A 22,152-nucleotide genomic window follows, 5' to 3' on the forward strand; every position below is an offset into this window, starting at 1 on the left:
TTGCTTATCTCCCAGGTCTTTCCCCATTTTATTTTAAATGAATGAATGAATAAGCAAATAAATTTGTTAAGCTGTTTCTCAATTGATAGGTATTCCCTTCATTTTCAGTTCTGTTACCACAAAAAGAGCTACCAGTAATAGTTTTTTTTACATATTTGGTAACATTTTGGTACATTTTTAGTATTTATATTAGTATTTTTGTACATATGGAAAACTTTATACTTCTCTTTGATCTCTTTGGAGGTATATTCCTAGTAGTGGTAACACTGGGTCAAAAGGTTTGCATGGTTTTAGTAAATGAGGATGTGTGTGGGGGTAGAGGAACACAGTTACAAATTGCTTTTCAGAATGGCTGGACTGATTCACAGCTCCACCAAAAATGAATGAATGTACCTGTTTTCCTGCAGCCCGTCTAAAAATATGGAATGCTTCCTGAGTTTATGCGTCATTTTTGTGCAGGAGCCCTGCTAATCTTCTCTGTATTGTTCCCATTTTAGTCTGTGTGCTGCTGAAGAGAGCAATCCACCTTTCTTTCTTAGACTGGACTGGAATGAGATGCTAATAGCAAACTCTACCACAGGCCTCATCCACCTGCTGTTCTGCAAAGCCTAGGAGCATATGTCCTTATCAGTCTCACGCACCGCACTGCAGACTCAGTGTGGATTGGGGGTGGTAGCGAAGTGGCGATGGGTGTTAGTTAATCAAACTATATTTTGTGATGTGTATAGCATAAATAGTAAATTTACAGGAAAAAGAAAGAAACACCAGATAGGTTACCCTTAATTTCTGCCTTTCTTCATCTCTTTCTCAAAGCTCCTAAAAACCCACTTGTTCTTTGTGAAATGTTCCAGGCAACAAGCCCAGTTCCTTTGGTATATTCATTCCATCATCTCTCCTGTAGCATCCCTCTAAGTGCCTCTAAACTGTAAGTCCTAGTAAGCAGACTCTGTTATTCATTGCCAGAACAGTTTTTTACCCTGCAAATGTGGATGTCCATGCTGCTTTTGAATTTCCTGGTTTGGTTTTTGTTTTTGTTTTTGTTTTTTAAAGGTCCAGATTGCCGCCTTCCTTACATTGAAGATGCTGATATTGGTAATAAGACATACAAACATGGGGACAAGTTGATAATCAGCTGTCATGAAGGATTCAAGATTCGATATCCTGACTTGTACAACATGGTGTCGACATGTCGCAGCGATGGATCGTGGGATAATCTGCCCATTTGTCAAGGTTTAGTACACAAAATAATTCCTTTTTATTGATCGTAGGTAGATCTTATTGCTATTTACAAGTTTCTACAGCAGTACAAAATAGAGATGGTAAAAATGAAGTCTTTAACTTCAGAGGGGTCCAGTTGTACCTTGGATATGGTGACAAAAGCCTTTTCCCCCCCAACTCCCAACAGTGACTATCTGCTTTTTGCATTCCAATTCTGCATGACAGCAAATTTTCATCTTAAAATATTTGAAAAAAAACTTAGTCCACGGCTGAAAATTTGCAAGTGAAACAACTTCCTCTTTAGCCTGTGAGGTGCCTTGTGTACTCTAAGAAATTAAACATCATTTAAAAATTAGGAAGCTTGTAACTGGACTGTGAGTGTAATGATGAACTATTGTATTTTTAATGAAAATGTGAGAGTTTCTAGAAAAGTACTAGGGCATTTATACTTATTACAGTTGTGTGAGAATATATTCAAAACCAATTTTACAGAGGCTATTATTTTCCTAATAATGTTATCCCCTTTTATAATGCGTGAAGGGCTGGAAAATAATCAAATCCAAATTACATACAAACTGTGTAGTGAATGTTTATCCTTTCCCAGTCCTTAAATTTGCAAATGCTAACATACAGGGGCCCTATTCATGAAAACAAGCCCTTGAGTTCACATTAATTCTGATCTTATTTTTTGAAATATGACTTGGGCCATAGGACTAAGAATCCAATGCATAATTCATGATGAGAGCAGGAGAAAGGTCTTATTTGCACCAAAAGCACCAGACACGTTAAAGTTGAGACGAATGCTAACTTTGTGCTTGGAAATCACACTTGGCAAGGTCCCATATTATTACCTCAAATTCCCCTTTGTTAAGAGTACACCATTTCTCTGAATAAGATCTTTAGAGCCATGACCCAATGAAGAAATTGAGCCGAATTAGAAGGGCAGAAGGATCTCAGACCTGCAAATATCTATTCCTTTCTCTATGGCAACTTGCATATATGTATATACATGTACATGGATATGTGTATGCATATGCACACATTTGTATATAGATACATATATGTGCATTTTAAAGGGGTCACATCCTTTATTTTACATAAATAAGAATTGTCAACAAAATAAACAGCCAGGGGGCAGCTAGATGGCACAGTGGGTAAAAGTTCCAGCCTTGGAGTCAGGAGGACCTGAGTTCAAATGCGGCCTTAGACACTTGACACTTACTAGCTGTGTGACTCTGCGCAAGTCACTTAACCCCGATTGCCTCACCAAAAAAAAAAACCAAACCAAAAAAAACCAAAAAATAAAATAAAAGCCAGATTTTAGGTTGGGTTATTACTCAAATTAACTTTACAAACCACTGATTTGTGTGTTTGAGTGTTATTGTAGTTAAAGGCATGGAAAATGACCAGGCCTTTAAGCCTGGTTTTTTATTGCATTCATCTTTTCTACTTATTTCCCAGGTTTTCCCCCATTTTTGGTCTCCTTTAATTTTATATACATACATACACAAATGGATAAATGAACAAATAAATGAATGAATAACTAGATAAACAAATACCTAAGTACACTTCTCTCTACCCAACACTATTTTTTTATAAGAAGGCTAAGCTTTTGAGTGTCTTCTTGGGGAGCATGTGCTTGGAGTGGGAAAATGATTTTATGTACAATTCAGAGAAGCTCTAGACAGAAACTTTTAACTTTCAAGCACATTCGATTTTTTTTTTTTTTTTAGTGAGGCAATCGGGGTTAAGTGACTTGCCCAAGGTCACACAGCTAGTACGTGTCAAGTGTTTGGTCTGAGGTCGGATTTGAACTTAGGTCCTCCTGACTTCAGGGCCAGTGCTCTATCCACTGCACCACCTCGCTGCCCCTCACATTCAATTTTTTGAAGAGGTCCTGTGTTGTCAGCCTTAGAGATTAAGACCTTCTTGTCCACAGAAAAGGGATGTTTTATGCAGCAAAGAACACTTTCTCTCATCACCCTCTCCTATTTATTTAAGTCTGAGATCCAAGAAGACTTTGAATGCAACAGGAAGAATCTGCTGCAGGCTACAGTGAAAAATACTTGTTCAAGCACCATAAAAACAAAATAAACAAAATCTAATCCAATCCAACAGGCATTTATTAAGTCTCTGTTACATGCTTGGCCCTGGGGATAGAAATACAAAAAGGAAAATAATCCTTGGAATAAAGCATAATAGAAACTGTTAAATATATGCATGATTTGAGGAAGGAAGGAACAAAGGAACACAAAGATGACATGTATCAGGAAAAGCTTCTGTGACCTGAGCAGAGCCTCGAAGGAAGTTAGGCTTTGGAAGAAGTGGTGGGGAAGAGAGAATGTATGTTAGGCCTGCAGACTGTTTTGTGCAATAGGAAGTAGAGAGAACAGAAAGCAGGACAGTTTGGTCAGATCATTGAATGTGTTATGGGGAATAATATGAAATAAGTGTAGAAAGATAATCTGGAGTCAGACTGTGAAGGACATTAATTGCCAAGTTAATAAGTTTTAATTTTTTGCTAGAGGCAATAGGGAACCATTAAGATTCTTGAGTAGGGGAATGGCACAATCAGATGGGTGCTTTGGAGAAGACTATTTTGATGATGGTATGGAAGATTTTTTTGGAGAAGGAAAAAGACTGGAAACAGGGAGTCCATTAAGATGCTGCTGAAATAGGCCAGGGGAAAAGTGATGAGGGACTAGGGTAGTGACCAGGTGAAGGGAGAGATGGGGATAAATGCTAGAAATATCATGAAGGTAGAATCAACAAGACTTGTCAGCTGATTGCATATGGAGGGTAAGAGAGAGAGAAAAGTCTAGGGCAACTTACAGACCTGGGTGGCTGGGAAAATGGTGATAGTCTCAACAGAAACATAGAGATAGAGTGAGTTTAGGAAGCAAGATTATCCTTGTTTTGTACACATTCAGTTTGAGATGCCTACAAAGCGCTCATTTGAAGTTGTCCAAGAGATAGTTGGTGAAGTTGGACTGATTATGTAGGTTTGAATGTCACATATGTGGAAATGATAACTAAACCCATGAGAGCTAATTAGATCAGTGGTAGTAGTAGTAGTAGCAGCAGCAGCAGCAGCAGTAGTAGTGGTGGTGGTAGTGGTAGTAGTTGTGTAGTAGTGGGGGGGGTGGTAGTGGTCATGTAGTAGTAGTAGTAGTAGTAAAAGTAGTAGTAGTTGTAGTTATAATAGTAGTAGTAACAGTAGGAGTAGTTGTAGTAATAGTAACTAGCATTTATATAGGACTTTGAGGTTTGCAAAGTACTTTAAATATGTTATCTCATTTGAACTTCAACAGCAACCCTAGGAAATAGGTGTTATTATTATTATTATTATTATCATCCCTATTTTTACTGATGAGGTAACTGGGGCTGGGAGAGGCTAAGGGACTTGCCCATGGTCACACTGTTAGTATCTGGGGCAGGATTTGAACTCAAGTCTTCCTGACTCCAGGTCCAACTCTCTATCCACTCCTAGCTGCCCATTAAGGAAGGGGGGCAGAAGAGGGGAGAAAGAGGGGAAAGAGAGAAAAAGAGAGACACAGAGAGAGAGGCTAAAAGAAAGGCAGAGCTTAGAATTATACCCAAGGCTACAGGGCAGGATATGGATGCTGATCCAGCAAGGCAATTGAGGAGAAGCCAGGAAACTAGTAACACTAGGAGAGAATAATGCGAGAAAAACGTAGGGAGGCATTTTCATCAGGAGGGGATAGTCAATACTGCAGAGAAGTCAAGAAAGATAAGGACTAGTAAAAGTACACTGGATTTAGAGATCATTGGTCACTTTGGAGTGCAATTTTTTTTCATCTCCGGGGTTTATTATAGTGGCTGGCTCATGATAAGCATTTAAGAAATATTTGTTGACTGACTGACAGTAGTTACGGTTGAGTGCTGAGGTCAGAAGCCATATTTCAGGGTGAGTAAATGAGTTGGGAAGTCAAAGCTACTTACCTTACTGCTTCCTCTCACATCTTTATGTAATTCTTGTCTCTGAACTTCAGGAAGGACCCCCGATGGCAACTCTGGTGAAGAACTGGGAAATAAAGGGAAAATGTGAGAAAAGGCAGGCTGTTACTTCCCCCAGCCTACAAGGGAAGCATGATTGATCCTTGGGGCAATATTTCACCCTGAAACTCTGATTTACACCTCTAGATGGAGGGGGCTGGGTGCTGAGGTGCTCTTTCTTTATTACGTGGAAGTTCAAATAGAAATCACTTTGAACTGAAAACTGTTTTCTTCTCTTTTATATTTGAGATGGTGACTTTCAAGAGAGAACATATCCTAGCCTTCTTGGTACATAAAGGCTGAGATTTACAAAAACGAAAACAGACTCTCATAGCCATTTTCCCACATGGCTGTGTTAGAGAGAGACAGAGAGAGAGAGAGAGAGAGAGAGAGAGAGAGATAGTGTGTGTGTGTGTTTGTGTGTGTGTGTGTGTGTGTGTGTGTGTGACAGAGACAGAGGCAGACTCAGGTTTCTTCTGCTATTTTGAATGTGTTAATGTTCATTTGTAGGGAAGCTGAGCTCTAAATGTGTGTGATTTATACAGTGGTTCCAAAATGCAAATGACTGTCTTGGGAAGAGAAGGGTGAGGGGTGGGGCAATTATACATTGTTAATGGCATAATTTACTGCCTGCTGATCCCTCCCAGGACACCCACAGGATACTCATTGCTCTAAGGTATTCCATCTGCACGTGTTAATTTTGTAATCTTTGATGGGGGTTTTCTCAGAGCACTAATTATATCCATTTCTGACTTTCTCTTCTCTCTTTCCCCATGAACATTGCCAGTTGATGGCCCAGCCATGTTATTCAGTACCACAGGGGCCAGTTTAGATGATGGCTTTGATTCTGATCCTTCTCAAATAAAGCTATTCCTTAAAATCTGAACACTGGCTTTGGAGAGGAGTTGATTATCCTGAGCTCCCCTGACACAAATCTATGGTCAACATATAGTTTGGCTTAGAAAGAAAAAAAAGGGGGGATGTTTACTGAGCCATCTGTTGTAAACTCCTTTCCAGGTGCACGTGATATCTAGCCATTCTGCGCCTAAAGTCAGTCCTGGGATTTGTGAGTTCCCTTGATGCTGCAATTATGTCCCAATCGAATCAACTCTCAAAATTTAAAATAATCACATGATACCATTTATGGGGAACAGCAGAGTCCTAACTCTGCAGTTTGTATGTATCAGTCCTCATATTTTAACAATTTATCATATGTAATTTTACAGCTATTCAGACAGCAACATTTTATATATGTATGTATGTATGTAGGTATGTATGTATGTATGTATGTATGTGCACATAGAGAAATGCATGCTTCCATGCTTCAGGAATCTGTGATTTTATCAGATTTCATTACTCCCTCCACAGACACAGATTGCAACCCCTTTGTGGTAGAGTAGTCGCTGTGGCAGAAAATTTGTCACCAAGCCACCGATCTGGTGATGAGTGATCTGGGCTAGTTCTCAGGCAATAAATGTACAGTTTTATTATTGGTTAATGCCCAAAGCCTTTCCATCTTTGTAGAAAATTCAAGAGTCTGTCCTCAGCTAGTGTGGCCTTCAGGAGGCCAGGGTCATCTATACTAAAATAAACAAATTTCTGTGTGTATATGTGTGTGTGTGTGTGTACATATATATACATGTATGCATTTCTATAGATTTATATGCATGTATAGCTATTTATAAAATATAGTATTATATAATGTATTATTTGATGGCTATAATAATTATATAACATGATATATAATATTTATGGAGGCAGTTAGGTGGCTCAGTGGATAGAGCACTGGACCTGGAGTCAGGAAAACCTGAGTTCAAATCTGGCCTCAGACACTTAATAGCTGTGCAACCCTGGGCTAGTCACTTAACCTCTGTTTGCCTTAATCTACTGGAGAAGAAAATGGTGAACCACTCCAGTATTTTTGCCAAGAAAATCTAATGAACATTATTAATGTGATATGGTCCACAGGGTCACAAAGAGTTGGACACAACTGAATGACTGAATAATAACAATAAATATATTGTGGTTATGTGTGCATCTATGCCTACTTCTCCACAGAGTTCTACACTAATGCTTCACTGTGCTCTGGAGGTGTTCCTGTATACTAGAAGACCACCCTAGCAGAGCTTGGACAGGTTCTACCATGTTAGAAAGGCATTGGATATGACCCCAACAACAGACTGAGTCTGTTTTCTGAGGATTAACCTAGCTAACTACAGAGGAGCATGTTGCCAGTAGACTAGCCATCTGGTGATGAAATTTTTTTTTGCCCATGGCAACCTATGAAGGAAGGAAAAACACGAAATAACTCTCCATCCTATGTAAACCATTCCTACTTCTACAATGACAATGGCAGGGAGGTGAGAAAGAGAGCAGAGGGTGCTAAGAATTACTCGGTTTTTAGACCATCAATAAACTTTCATTTGACTCTTGGTATTCTAAATGTGAAATCCTTATCCAATGACCAACAGGTAGACATATTGCTAGAGGAGCTGAATCATTACAATCTTAATATCCTTGCTATAAGTGAAACTTGAAAAAAGAAAGAAGTTATAGTTAGATGGAAGGATGGTACTCCTTGGAAAGACAAAGATAAAAGTTGACTTTATCAAACACCCAATAGCTACAGGAACTATTATTTCATGGGATATTTGGTCATCACATGTTGCAATCTGATGATAAATATTTGCAAAAAAACAATCACCATGAAACAATTGCAGTTTATGCTGCAACCATGCAGCGACCTCAGTTACTGAAGAAGTGGTGAAGTGATTCTATGTAGAACTTGATAAGATATCCCACGTTAAAAACAATAACAACAGATGCTTGATGACTTCAACACAAAGATGAAAACATAGGGAAGATGGGGAGAAGTATATGGAAAAGACTGATTCATGAAGAGGGGGTGAAACAGACCAAAGACCTGTAGGTTACACAGAAATTTCACACCTATATATCATGAATACCTTCTTTTAAAAAAAATTTCTTGGTGCTAGACATAAAAAAAAAAACTAGATAATACTCTGAAGAATAATATTGATTTTTATTTTAACATACAAGAAAAGACTTCTTATTGATGTGGGAGTTATTTCTGAGTCAACTGTCTGTGTGCGATTGAGAACATCAAAATGAGAATAATGAGAAAAAAGATGTAGTATGCAATTGAAACAACTTAACCCTGAACTATTTAAAGAAATATTTTAAGATCAGAAATAGAAAGTATACAATAGTTTGTCAACAAGCATTTATTAAGTGTTTTCTGTGTGCTGGGCATTGTTTTCAGCCCTGAGGATACAAAGAAATGCAAAAATAGCCTTTAAATTGCCCTTCAGGGAGCTTATGTTTTAATGAAGGAGATATAGAAATAACTAGGTATATATAAGACATATTAATGGTATATGGAGGAACAGCGACATGGTGCAATGGATAGAGTACCAGCCCTGAAGAAGGGAGGACCTGAGTTCAAATCCAGCCTCAGACATTTACTAGTTGTGTGGCCCTGGGCATGTCACTTTGCCTTCCCCCAAAAAATAGTATATGGAAGGTAATCTTAGCAGGGTAGGTATGAACAACTTGTGAGTACCAAGAAAGTCCTCCTGCATAAGGAAGGATTTAAGCTTGATATTAAAGACTAAGAAACTATGAGGTAAAGGCAAGGCAAGGGAGCGAATCACCCCAGACATGGGGCCCAGGCAGGGCAAGGGTACAAAGACAGGAAATGGAGCATAACGTGTAAAAAACACATAGTAGGCAGTGTCACTGTATCCTAGAATGCGTGGAGGGGACTAAAGTGTGAGATTGGAAAGGTAGGAAAGGATCAGATTATGAATAGCCTTAAATGCCAGACAGAGAAATTTATATTTGATCCCAGAGGTATTAGGGGGCCACTGAAGCTCATTGAGCAAAGGAATAGAAATGATCTCAATACCAACTCAGATAATTTTATCCAGAAGTTTAATGAATGTAAATGAACTTGCCCCAAGAAGGAGACCAGAAGAACCTGGAGGTTTCCTTCATAAACAAAAATGTGACCTACTTGTCAGAGAAAGATGATTGTCAGGGGTGACATCAAGCGAGAATGTAAACTTGTTTGTAAAATCTTATGAAGTAAGATGATGGATGCTTATGAGCCATATTATCTCATAAAGCAGAGAGAAGTAGTGGAGGGTAAAACCAGTTTAAAGAAAGCTAGTCAAAATATCTATTGAAGCAAAGTCATCTCAAGGGCATTCAAGGATGAAAATGGAAACAGAAGACACATGGAAAATCTTTGCAAAAATTGTTACAACAAGTTGCTTTCTCTGTCAAAGACAGTGGGACCAGCATTTAGCACAGTGCCTGGCATATAGTAGGCACTTAATAAATGCAACATAAACTACAATTATGTTCATGGTGATTTTTTTTGCAAATATTTATCATTAGTATTGCAACATGTGATGAGTAAACATCCCCTAAAATAATATTTCTAGTAGCTAGTGGACTGCATCACCCTACTTGAACTGTAATATCATAATTCCAAGTGTACCTCCAGAGGAGGTAGAAATAGCACTCAAGAGAACAAAGGTAGGAAAAACAGGTTGATTGAGCTAAGTGTATATGGGAGTGATTCATACTGGAAGCAACACAATTGTGACAGTGTTGAGAGAACAATATGCAAGTTATCCAAAGGAGGGGCAGATAGGTGGCGCAGTGGATAGAGCACTGGCCTTGAAGTCAGGGGGACCTGAATTCAAATCCAGCCTCAGACCAAACACTTGACACTTACTAGCTGTGTGACCCTGGGCAAATCACTTAACCCCAATTGCCTAAAAAGAAAAAAATGAAAAAAGTTATCCAAAAAAGAGGAAGATATTAAAGGCATGTAAAAATCTCAGACCAAAATTAATATTGAAAAAGGTGATCAAAAGAACATCAATAACTATCAGCCTGTATCCCTGCTTTCTTATCTATACAAAATCTTAATGAGAGTCATCAATCCATGAAATGATGGCTTCTTCGATGAAGCTATTCATAGGGAAGAAGCAGGCTTGCACAAGCAACACTGAACAAGAGATCACATCTTTACCATTTCGCAATTAATGCAAAGATGTGGGGAATAGAATATTCCATTGTATATATTGTTTGTTGATTAAGAAAAGGCATTTGACTGAATGGAACAAAACACAGTTTTACAGGTTCTGTTACAACAAGATGTCTCCCATCTAGACATGAAAATCATTCAAGATTCCTTGGCAAATGTAACAATAGAAGTGACCTTGTTGAGTGACCCTCTGATAACACGAGGAAATGTATAAAATGGTGAATGTCGTATCATGGAAAAAAGCATTTACTATGTGACAAGAACTGTACCAAGCATTGGGAATATAAATAGAAAAACTTGTTATTACATGTTTTTAAAGATCTCACATTCTAATTGGAGAATACCAAACATAGAAGAGTTTATGTGCAAGGCCAGTGGAAAGTCTCTCTGGTCCATAGGTTACAGCAGTATTTGGGAAGGAGAGATCCTGGGGGGAATCTACATGGTGAAGGCTCAGGGTCCACTGGGGAAGGAGTCTCATAGTGCTTCCAATATCAGGGCCTTATGGTGGTCTCTGTGTATGTGGGGCTCAGGTGATTGGGGGTGGACATTTGAGGGGTACCTCAAGTTTCTGGTGGACTCTGCTCTCTAAGGGCCATAGTGGTCTTTGGACATGAGGGCCCCATATATTACTATGACAGAGGTAATCAGTGCAAAATAAGTCAAAGAGGAATTCCCTGTGAATAGTGAAGTCCTTCAAATGTTCCTGTTTATAAATGACATTACACAGGTACAGCATGAAACTCCTTCCCCAGTGGTCTGACCCTAAGCCCTCACCATGCAGATTCCCCCAGAATCTCTCCTTCCCAACTGCAATCTAAAAATCCCTGGCCCTGCTGCTGCGAGCAATGGGCTACAGGGACTTTCCTTTGGCTTTGCACAGACCCTGAGACTTTCTGGAGCCTCCTGGAAGAGATCTGTAATCACTCAAAGTAGTTGTGGCCTGTCCACCCACACAGGAAATACCAAATGGATGAAGACTATCTATTCCTCATTTTTCAACATACATGTAGACGGACATACTATAAAGCTGGACCATCAGTGTGTATATCTGGGACAGTCAGTACCGGTGGACAATGATTTGGGCCCGGAATTAAACAAAAGTTGAAGAGTGGGCTGTTTTGCATCCAAAAATTGCAAACCTCCTATAAAAGCAAAGGCTTATCTTTTTGGAACCAACATTCCACCAGTGTTGCTCTCTGGCAGTGAAACATGTAATGTAACTGCCTACAAAGAACTGAAAACGAGTATCTCAAGAAGGGAAACAGAGAAGCACATGGCAGGTGTGAGCAGCCTATACTATATAACCAATAAGAAATTGAATAAAAAAATAGGAGTAAAAGATGTCAACAAGGGATTGTATGACAGGAAGAAAAGGTGGGCTGGTCGAGCAGCCAGAATGATGGATGGTAGATGAACAACCAGAGTGCTCCCCACTGGTACCCTTTTCATGTTGAGAGAAATTGAGTCAGGCCCCCGATATGTTGGATGGACCTCTTGTGGTAGACTTACTGAAGGTCAAGAATGAGAGCGATAAAGGATGGGAAAGAATGGACGAGTTTTGATCTGTAGGTTTGGAGGGAACTTCCAAATCGACGAGATTGCAGATCTTCTTGAGTATATGTATTTGTATATATGTGTGTAAATGTCTATATCTATGTTTATATACATATGTGTGTGTAAATGTAACAGGGTATTTGGACAGGAGGCTTAGACTTCTTTTTGGATTGTGTGTATTTTCCCTATGAGTAGAGAAAAGGAGTTGAAAATTAGCCGGGAATCATGGGGGCTGTAGTCTGAAGGGATAAAGACTAGACTATCTAGAAATCAGAGTTCGGGGTATGGAAAGGAGAATGGTGGGGTTCTTTCAGACTAGGAGATTGTGAATTTATCAGAGAGTAGCACAGATGACAGTTAATGAGAACAGTTGGAGAGTACAGTTGGTGATACAATCTACAATGTCGCTTCCAGAGAGGCAGTGCAATCCAGATCATAGTGTCTATGTCCAACTCCAGATTATCCTTCTTCATTTTTCAATGAGCTTACTGCCTAATTCACAGTCTTTCCCTCCTCCCACACTCTTGCCCTCATGCTGTTGTTATCGCTGTTGTTCGGTCATTTCCAGTTGTGTCCTACTCTTCGTGACCCCATTTGCAGTTTTCTTGGCAAAGATACTGGAGTGGTTTGCCATTTCCTTCTCTAGCTCATTTTACAGATAAGGAACTAAGCCAAAAAGGGTTAAGTGACTTGTCCAGTGTCACCCGGCTAGGAAGTGTCTGAGACTGGATTTGAACTCAAGAAGATGAGCTTTCCTAACTCCAGGCTCAGCACTTTATTCACTACACCACCTAGCTGCCCTGTCCTCATACTAGGGACTTCAATATACATTTAGATGCTCCCTCAAATATCCTAAATTTTTAGTTCCTCAATCAAATCAATTCCTACAAACTGGGAACTCCTCCACTCTTCCATTTTACCTCAGCTATATCAAGAGATAGTATGGGTATGGACCCATGATCTTTGCATCACATGTAAGTGTTCCACTTCCAATTTACAAACTCTGATTTCCTTTCATCTGATCAAAATCTTTTATCATTCCACCTTTCCCTTTACCTTACACCCCTAATCCTGTATTTTGTCCTCACAATGCTCTCCCATCCTTCCATCCCTCAGTTCCTTCCCAGGCTATCACCCCTGCACTGGCTACATTCTGCTCCCTTCCATATCTAAATCCTTTGGTAAACTATCTCAACTCCACACTTTCCTCAACTCATAAATTCCTTGAGCCCTTGCCCTGTCACCAATAATGTCTTGCCAAAACCTAACCCTGAATTATTTACATTATCACATGTTGCTGAATAGAGCTCAAGGAAATCATGAAACTTTGCTACCTAAGTCTATGACAAATTTTATGTTCTCCTATCTCAATTGGGTGTTCATTTCATCAAAGCAATCATTCTACTCCTTCCTGATTAATTCTATCCTACTCTCCACAGTAGCTGTATGAAAAACTTGTGTCTCCTCAAGTTCTCCATGGCATCTCTTCCCCCCACCCTTTCAGCTGATATACTGAAAAAAATGAATCCACTCACCCAGATCTCCCCCTTCCCTCTTCCTCTTCCTTCTCCTCATATCACTCAGTCATCTTCACACATTTCACCCATTATCTCCTCCATTCTGTTCTTAGATGAAAAGATCACAATTCTTCTTGCCAAGGCCAACTTCTTTAAAAGTACCCATCACCTCATCCTCTCCTGTCCTCTCTAGAAGATTGTTACCTCCAAAATCCTCACTTTCTCTTATCTTCAGTCTTTCCTTTCTTCTGGCACCTTCCTTTCTGCATACAAGTATGTCTTCTTCCTCAACAGCAACAAAAAAAAACAACAAAACAAACCCTCATTTGATCCAAACATCTCCACTAGCAGTAGTTGTATATCTCAAGGGTTGGGTTTTTTTTTTGTGAAAAACACCTTGAGAAAGCTGTCTACACTTAGTACTTTTTCTTCCTCTCTTTTTCCTCTCTTCTAAGCGCTCTGTAATCTGGCTTCCAAACTAATCTTTCAACTCATACTGCTCTCTGCCAAGTTACCAGTGATCTCTTAATTGTCAGATCTAGCAGCCTTTTCCCAATCTTCATCCTTCTTGACCTCTCCTGCAAGATTCAACAGAGTTGATCACCTTATCCTCCCTATATTATCCCTTCTCTGGGTTATTATGACATTGCCCTCTCCTGGTTCTCCTCTTATCTGTCTGCTCATTTTCAGTCTGCTTTGCTGGTCTTTCATCCATGTCACACCTACTAACCATAAGGAATCCACCAGGCTCTGTCCTAGGCCTTCTTTTACTTTCCTTCTGTGAAATCTTAGTTAAGGATCTCAGCAGCTCCCATGGATTTAGTTATGTTCTCTATGTAGATGATTCCCAAAAATATATATCTAGCCCTAATTTCTCTCCTAAGCCACAATCCTGTATTATCATCTGTCTTTTAGACATCTCCAACTGGATGTTCCAGATGGTTTCCAAATTCAACATGCCTAAAACAACTCATTATCTTTTCCCCCAAATCTTCCCCACTTCCCAACATTTTTATTAATCTTGAGGTCACCACCACTCTCTTCAGTCACAAGGATTCACAAACTCAGTCATCTTTTACTCCTAACTTTGAGTCACTTCATATGTTCTCCAATTCAATCCATTGCCAAATCTTGTTATTTCTGCCTTTACAATATCTCTCATATGTCCCCTTCTCTCTATTCACATAGCCACCACCCTAGTTAAAGTCCTTATCACCTCTTCCTTGGACTACTGCAATAACTTTTTTTAGAAAAATGATATACTTTTTTCATTCAGCAAAAATCTGCCTTCTTTTCTTCCCATCCTAGGACCCTCCTGCTTCCTGAAAAATGAAGAAAACTTCCATTATAAACATGTATAGTCAGGCAAGACAAATTTCCATATTGTCCATATCCAAATATATATGTGTACAGGTATACATATACACACATATATATATATGCATATGTACACATCTGTCTATATCTGTATATATAACACATTATAATTTTAATTATGATATGTAATATATAATATATAATATATAACTCTGAGTCCTTCCCCTGTCTATCAGGAGGCAGGTAGACTAACGAAGCCATCATTTGTCTTTAGGTATTGTTGTTGGTCATTACGCTGATCAGAGCTCCTAATTCTTTCAGATATGTTTGTCTTTACCATATTATTATCATTGTATAAATTATTCTCCTGGTTCTTTTCACTTTACTCAGCATCAATTCATATAAGTCTTCCCAGGTTTCTCTGAAACAATTCCCTTCATCATTTCTTATAGCACAATGGTATTCAATCACATGTATATACCATAACTTATTCATTCTTTCCCCACTTGAGGGGCATCCCCTCAGATTCCCATTCTTTATGACCTCAAAAAGAGCTACAAATATTTTTGCATATCATTAGTTAGACTTTGTTTTGCTTTGGATTAATCCACTCTCCCTCTAATTCCCCCAATCTCTTCTCCCTTTTCCTTCCTATTTCCCTATTGAGTGAAATACATTATTGTACTCAGCTGTGTATAGGTATATTCTTCCCTGCAATAATCTTCTAATGTTTCCCTGCCTCACATTTTTCCCCACTCCAATCCATCCTCCACTCAACTGTCAAAATGATTTTTCTAAGATGTAAGTCTGATTATATCACTTCCCTGCTAAAGGAGCGCCAAGTGGCTCCCTATTACCTCTAGGATTAAATATAAAATCTTCTGTTTGTCATTTAAAGCCCATCATAACCTAATCCATTTCTACCTTTCCAGTCTCCTTATGATTTACTGCCTTCCATACACTCTGAGATCCAGCTGCACTGGCTTGTGTGATTTTTTTTCATACACAACAAACACTTCATCTCCCATCTCTGCCTTTGCCTTGGCTGGTTCCCAGGCTATCATCCCTTCTCACCTCTGGTTCTCAGTTTCTGTGCCTTTCTTCAAGATTCAGATCAAATCCTACATTCTGTAGGAGGTTCTACCTGGTTTCCCCATCTGCTAGTACCTTTCCTTCTGAAATAACCTTCCATCCACTCTGCATACATCTTATATGTACCTAATTATTCTCACATCATCTCCTATATTTGAGTATTAGCTCCTTGAGGACAAGGGCTATTTTTGTCTTTCTTTATACCTCCCACACTTAGCACAGTGCTTGGCAGATAGTGAACCCTTAATAGATGATTGTTCATAAATGACAGTGGAAGGAAAGGTGGAAATGCAACCAATAGAGAGAGTGGCAGCCCCAACAGCAATGTGATGGTGGGTGATTTGATGGTGGACTGATAGTAAGTGTTGATGAAGCTGGAGCTTTGCCTCTTTGTCCTTCCTACCTTCAGAGGAACAGAGCTGAACTATTTCTCTCTGAGAAATTCCCAAAATCCATGAGGTGCTCCTAATTTTCCTTTCCTCTCTGATTTATTTCCATCTTCAAACAGAGGTCAGTTTACTACTGTGTACTTTTCTGGTCTTTACATTTCTGAATATCTTGTGATTGAACTGTTTTCTTTGAACACTTTCCTTGACATAAAGTTCATGATCAGTGATGACTGTTGTGTGTTGTCAATCAAGCAGTCAATAAACATTTATAAAGTACTTACTATATGCCAGGAACTGGGCTAAGTACTGGGGACACAAAGAAAAGTTAAAGACAGTCCCTGCTTTCAAGGAGCTCACAATCTAATTGGGGAGACAACATACAAACAACTTTTTTGTTGTTGTTGAGTCATTTCAGTCACATTCAACTCTCCATGACCCCATTTGGATTTTTTTTTTTTGGCAAAGATACTGGAGTGGTTTGCCATTTCCTTCTCCAGCACATTTTACCAATGAGGAAACTGAGGCAAAAAGGCTTAAATGAGTACCTACAAGCTATATTCAAGATAAACTGGAGATAATCAACAGAGGGAAGGCACTAAAATTAAGAGGGATTGGGAAAGACTTCCTACAGAAGGTAGGATTTTAGCTGGTACTTGAAGGAAGTCAGGGAATCCAGGAGGCAGAGATGAGGAGGGGGAGTATTCCAGGCATGAAAATGCCAAGTGGGCCTATTTGTATCTTTATTCCATTTCAGGCAAAAAGGAATGAAGGATGACCGGGGCTATCTGGGAATACACAGAATTTTAATAGGTCAGAGATCTAATTCTTTGCCAGATATTGGGAGTTTTCCTAACTGGGGCCTCAGCAAGCTATACGTGATGATTGTATAGTTATGACTTTGTTAATAATTTCCTGACATAGATGCATTCTCCTAAACAGCAAAAGTGAACCATGTAGAGCAAGGGCCATTTTCCCCCCAGGAAGAAACAAGCTCCTTGTTGCAAACAGGTGTGACTGCTAAAAGAAAAGAATCATTAGGCAAGACTCTAGTCTCCAATGCAAAAAGGAAGGGGCATGGTAGAAACAGGAAACCAAAGCAAAGATTATGTTCCTGGTCCACCTTGAGCGAAGAGAAAGCTGTGGTCTGAGAAAAATTGGGCCCTCACTTTTTTTTTTTCTGTTGGAGAAGGGAAACATAGGAGTAGGAGAAGGAGAAGGAGGAAAAAGAGCAAAAGGAGGAGGAGAAGGGGAAGAAGAAGTATTCAGGCAAAATTTTTCCTCTCCAACAACTGCTAAGTTACCTATATATGTGTATCTACATGTACATATATACATATATATATATATGTAGATATGTGTGTGTGTGTGTGTTTATTTGTATATATCTCTGTATCTGTATTTGGTGTGGACCCATTCTTTCATTGAGATAGGGAACTCCCAAGGAGGAAACTCCCTCTACCAATGCAGATCTCAAGTACTCTGAAACATAATCTTAAAGAATTGCTTGACTTCCTAATTCTAATTGCCTCTAAAAGTGTCAAAGACGAGACTTGAACCTAGTTGTTTTTTTTAATTCCAAAGCCAGCTCTCTACCATGTATATGATATTCCAAACCACCTTATCCAGAATTTTATTGCAGTCATCTGTCATCTTTCCTGATCCCCCCAAGAACTAGTGCCTTTTCTTGTCCCCAAATTATTTTCTATGTACTTTAGCAGCTAAGTGCCATAATGAATAGAGCTCTGGGCCTGTAATCAAGAAAATCTCAGTTCAAATGCAGCCTCAGATACTAGCTGCATGACACTGGCAAGTCACTTAACCTCTGTTTTTTGGTTTCCACATTGGTAAATTGGGGATCATAATAGCACCTACCTCATGTGGTTACTGGGAGGATCAAATGAAATAATATTTGTAAGTGCTTAGCACAGTGCCTGGCATAGAGTAGGCATTTAATAAATGCTTTTTCAAAAATCTGTATGCATCTTGTATTTACCTAGCAGTCTCTGAGGGCTCTGATGTTTCATTTTGTCTTTGTACCCTCAGCACCTTGCAGCATCTTGCTTAATAAATGCTTGTTGAATTAAATTAAATACATATACGCCTTAGCTTTAAATTGCATATAGGCAACATTTCCAGGGATGAAATAAATGAAATATAGAGGGATGATTTTCACAGCTGACCTTTTGCCACAATTGGACTTTATTTGGGGACTAGTTAATGTTTATTGAAATCTAATGCTGAGCTAGTGGCTGTGCAGAACAGATGGTTCTCCATTTTCTATCCCTGATGGTCAGACAAGAAACACACAGATGGTTGAATCAGAATGTGCCCTGGTCACATCTCAGTGGACAGATCACAAATCTTTGATAGTCTAGACTGGAGAATCTCTCCAGAATGCAGCCAGAGCCCTGTCTCACAGGCGTTACTATTTCTCTTACCAATTTCTCTGATCTCCACCCAAAGCATTCATAATCCCATTGCTTGGGCCTTTAGACTACCACACTCAGCTACTAGTAGCAACCTTGACTGTAAATTCATTGCATATTATTTATCTCATATGAAGTTGTTTCTCTTTAGGGGTTTCCATCCCAACAACAAGCTGTTCCCTCTAGCAAAAGTATGGCTGTGGATAGCAGAGAATAATGACCGCACAAATCAGAATTTCCTGAGATCTAGTGTGATCCCCTACAGGTGTGCAGGCATAGTCTTGGGGGAAAACATTACAGCAGGCAGCAGTGAAAGATCTGAGTCTCGTTCCTAAACTGATACATTAAAGAAAGATTCTTCACTGAGATAAATAAATCTGCTACAGCATTCATTTTAGAAAGTGGACCATCGCTGTTTTTGCTGTTGAGTTATTTCAGTCATGTCTGACTCTTTGGGACCCCATTTGGAGTTTTCTTGGCAAAGATACTGGAGTGGTTTGTCATTTCCTTCTATAGCTCATTTTACAGATGAAGAAACTGAGGCAAACAGGGCTAAGTGACTTGCCCAGTGTCATACATCTAGTAAGTGTCTGAGGCCAGGTTTGAACTCAGTTCTTCCTGATTCCAGGCCTGGTGCTCTATCCACTGTGCCATCTAGCTACCCTGGATTATCCTACATCATTGAAAATATGATTCAATTTACAAAAATTCAGTTTACTATTAACTTTTTGGTAACTCTTCCATTAAATAAAATATGAGAATGCTATACTTGAATTGACTTTAAGTAACATTCTTCTTTTGCTACCAATTACAAAAATCAAAAGTCTGGCTGTCTCTTCCTCTTCTTTGCTTAGAGAATTGGAATATGCAATCCCAGAGTCACAGGATCATTCCCTATTTACCTACTTTTACTTATCTGACTTTGTAGAAATTAGATACCATTTGAAAAGGCAAAGTCAAATTTTCTTATTAAAAAGAAGAGGCAAAGAGGTGAGGGACCTGGAAAATGAGACCAAGTTGTTGAGTATTTGCTCTTTTTCCTAAGTAAGAATGTTGCAATCATAGATGGTGTTTTATTTTCTAGTTTTTAATCCCTAGGATTCTATCTGAGATGTACAAAGACAAACTGAAGAAAACTCTTCCTAATAAAAGACTCCTACTTCTTTTATTTTAATTTGCAGGTTGCCTGAGACCCCTGGCTTCTGCTAATGGTTACGTCAACATGTCTGAATACCAGTCCAACTTCCCCGTGGGGGCAGTGATTGCCTACCACTGCTTCCCAGGATTCAAACTAGAGGGGTCAGAGTATCTCGAGTGCTTATATAACCTTATCTGGTCATATAGTCCACCCAGGTGCCTTGCTTTAGAAGGTAACATCTTACTATCTTCTATGTTTTGTTGAGGTCTGTTAAACATGTACATTCGGATGAGTGGGAGAAAAGCTAAGAGGAAATGCCTGGTACATTTGGCACAGAGATGTATTGTGTTCTACCCTAGTCTTGAGTCCATAGAGTTATTTACAACATCTTTCATGAGATCATATTGACAGTTGACCAGGAAATAAAATAGGTTTCCCCAATTTTTCTATTTTAAACAGTGAGTGAGAGGGGGTAAGAGAGAGTGAAAGTTTCAAGCATCAAAGGCTAAACCGAAAAATATCACTATGTTAAATGAATTGTCTTATAAAATTAATTTTTCTACAACAAATGAAAACAGATTGTACTATAGCATCATATATCTCACCCATTTTTTTCATTGTTATGTCGATGCTTCCACTGTATTTTCATGTACTTTATAGCTGGGTTGTAAATGTTTTGCTGCAAATGCGAATGAGATAGCCTGAAAGCAAAAGCTTTATTTCTTTTAGTTATATATGCATAGATGGACGCGCACACATGATCCTGCAATTACTTTAGAAGGCAGTAAATACTTGAGACCACTGACCAACACATAAGACAAAGAAGGAGAAGGGATGAAAATTGTCAGCCAAAAGGGAGGGCCTGAAGGAATGGAATTCATAAAAACTTCTACTTACTATAGGGAACATGTACACCCTTCTCTCATTGTTTTTCAGGGGTAAATACCATAAACAAAGAGCTCCATCAGGTTGGTTTCTGTTCCCACTTCATCTGTGAAACAAGGGGATTGGACTGGATGATCTTTAAGGGCCTTTCCAGCTATAAATGCTATGATACAAAGAAGGGAGAAGCTAATGTGCTCTTGGTTCCTGTCATCTCCAGCTCACAGTGTAGCACTGTTCATTAAACAGCAAGGTGCTATGAGTGGGAAGGGGAGAGACAGCTAAAACAAAAGAGCTAGGAGATATGGTCTGTCCTTCAAGGAGCTTACAGCAGAATTTACAGTCTAACTTAGAACACCAAACTCAAAAGAAAACAAGAAAATGGTGACACATCAGCAATACAAAAAAAGTCACAGATTCACAGAGTTGGTAGAGACCTCAGAGTTCATCTATATCAATCTGCATCCAGGTCAGAATGATGTCTGCAATATCCCCGAAAAATGGCTATCTGGCCTTCTAGTAAACACCTCCAGTCTTTGTGGGGAGTTCACTATGTCATGAGGAGCTAAGGTGTTCATTCTATTCCTTGGACAGTATCAGTTGTTAGGAAGTTTTTCTTTATATTAGACTGAAACTTACATCTTTGCAACTTTCACCTATGATTTCTATAGTATGCCTATACAGTTGTCCCTTCCACATTATTGGGGCAAGAGGTACAGTGCCCCCATGATCTGGAAAATCTGTGTAAAATTTTTGGCCCTCCCTTTGTACCAGAGAAGAGGTCTGAATTTTTTTCTTATTCTTTTATGAGGTGTTTACAGTACCTTATTACAAAATTTTGGTATATTTATGCTATTAAAAGATAAAATATGTTGATGTTATACAATACTATACATATATTTTATGCATTTCTGAGTTTCTGAATTTTTTCTGTGTCATCTGCTGGCCTTTGTGTGTTGTCTGAGGCTTCCACAAAACTTCTCCCAAATTCCCATTTAATTTCTTATGCCAACCTGCAATATATCAAAAGCACAATGGGGAAAGGTGCTATGTGAAAGGGATAACTGTACTATGACTTCATTCTATACTTTCAAACTAATCAATCAACATAAACTCCTTCCAAATAGGGATTATTTTATTCTTTGTATCTGTGTCCCCAGTACTTAGCACAATGTCCAACAATCTATATCCAAATAGGAATGATGTCTGCCATATTCCCAATAAATGGTCATCTGGCCTTTTTTTTTGTTTAGTCATTCCATCATGTCTGACTCTTCATGATTTTGCATGAAGTTTTCTCAGCCAAGATACTGGAGTGATTTGTCATTCCTTCTCCAGTGGATTGAGGCAAACAGAGGTTAAGTGACTTGCTCAGGATCACACAGCTAGTAAGTGTCCAAGGCCAGATTTGAACTCAGGTCTTCCTGACTCCAGGCCCAGCGTTATATCCACTGAGCCATCTAAGCTGCCTCAATATGTGCCTGACACATAGCAAGCACTTAATAAATACTTGCTAAAT

The 22,152-nt window shown here is 39.0% G+C and overlaps 1 protein-coding gene and 1 non-coding gene across 4 annotated transcripts in view; one reads left to right on the forward strand and one right to left on the reverse strand.

The window, feature by feature from the left end:
• LOC114049898 (sushi domain-containing protein 4-like) overlaps positions 1-22,152 on the forward strand; it is a 228,872-nt gene that overhangs the window by 139,858 nt on the left and 66,862 nt on the right. For 2 of the 3 annotated variants that reach the window (XM_027871347.1, XM_027871348.1), the window contains exons 4-5: positions 1,051-1,230; positions 19,795-19,983. In XM_027871347.1, the coding sequence (XP_027727148.1) occupies positions 1,051-1,230; positions 19,795-19,983 (369 nt within the window). The remainder of the gene's footprint in view (positions 1-1,050; positions 1,231-19,794; positions 19,984-22,152) is intronic. The other variant, XM_027871349.1, reaches the window with a different exon arrangement.
• On the reverse strand, positions 415-521 carry LOC114050251. Its single transcript, XR_003569959.1, has one exon. It is a non-coding gene; the product is annotated as a U6 spliceosomal RNA (small nuclear RNA).

The sequence above is a fragment of the Vombatus ursinus genome, unplaced genomic scaffold (assembly GCF_900497805.2).
Source record: "Vombatus ursinus unplaced genomic scaffold, bare-nosed wombat genome assembly UNPS02014798.1, whole genome shotgun sequence".
Taxonomy (NCBI): domain Eukaryota; kingdom Metazoa; phylum Chordata; class Mammalia; order Diprotodontia; family Vombatidae; genus Vombatus; species Vombatus ursinus.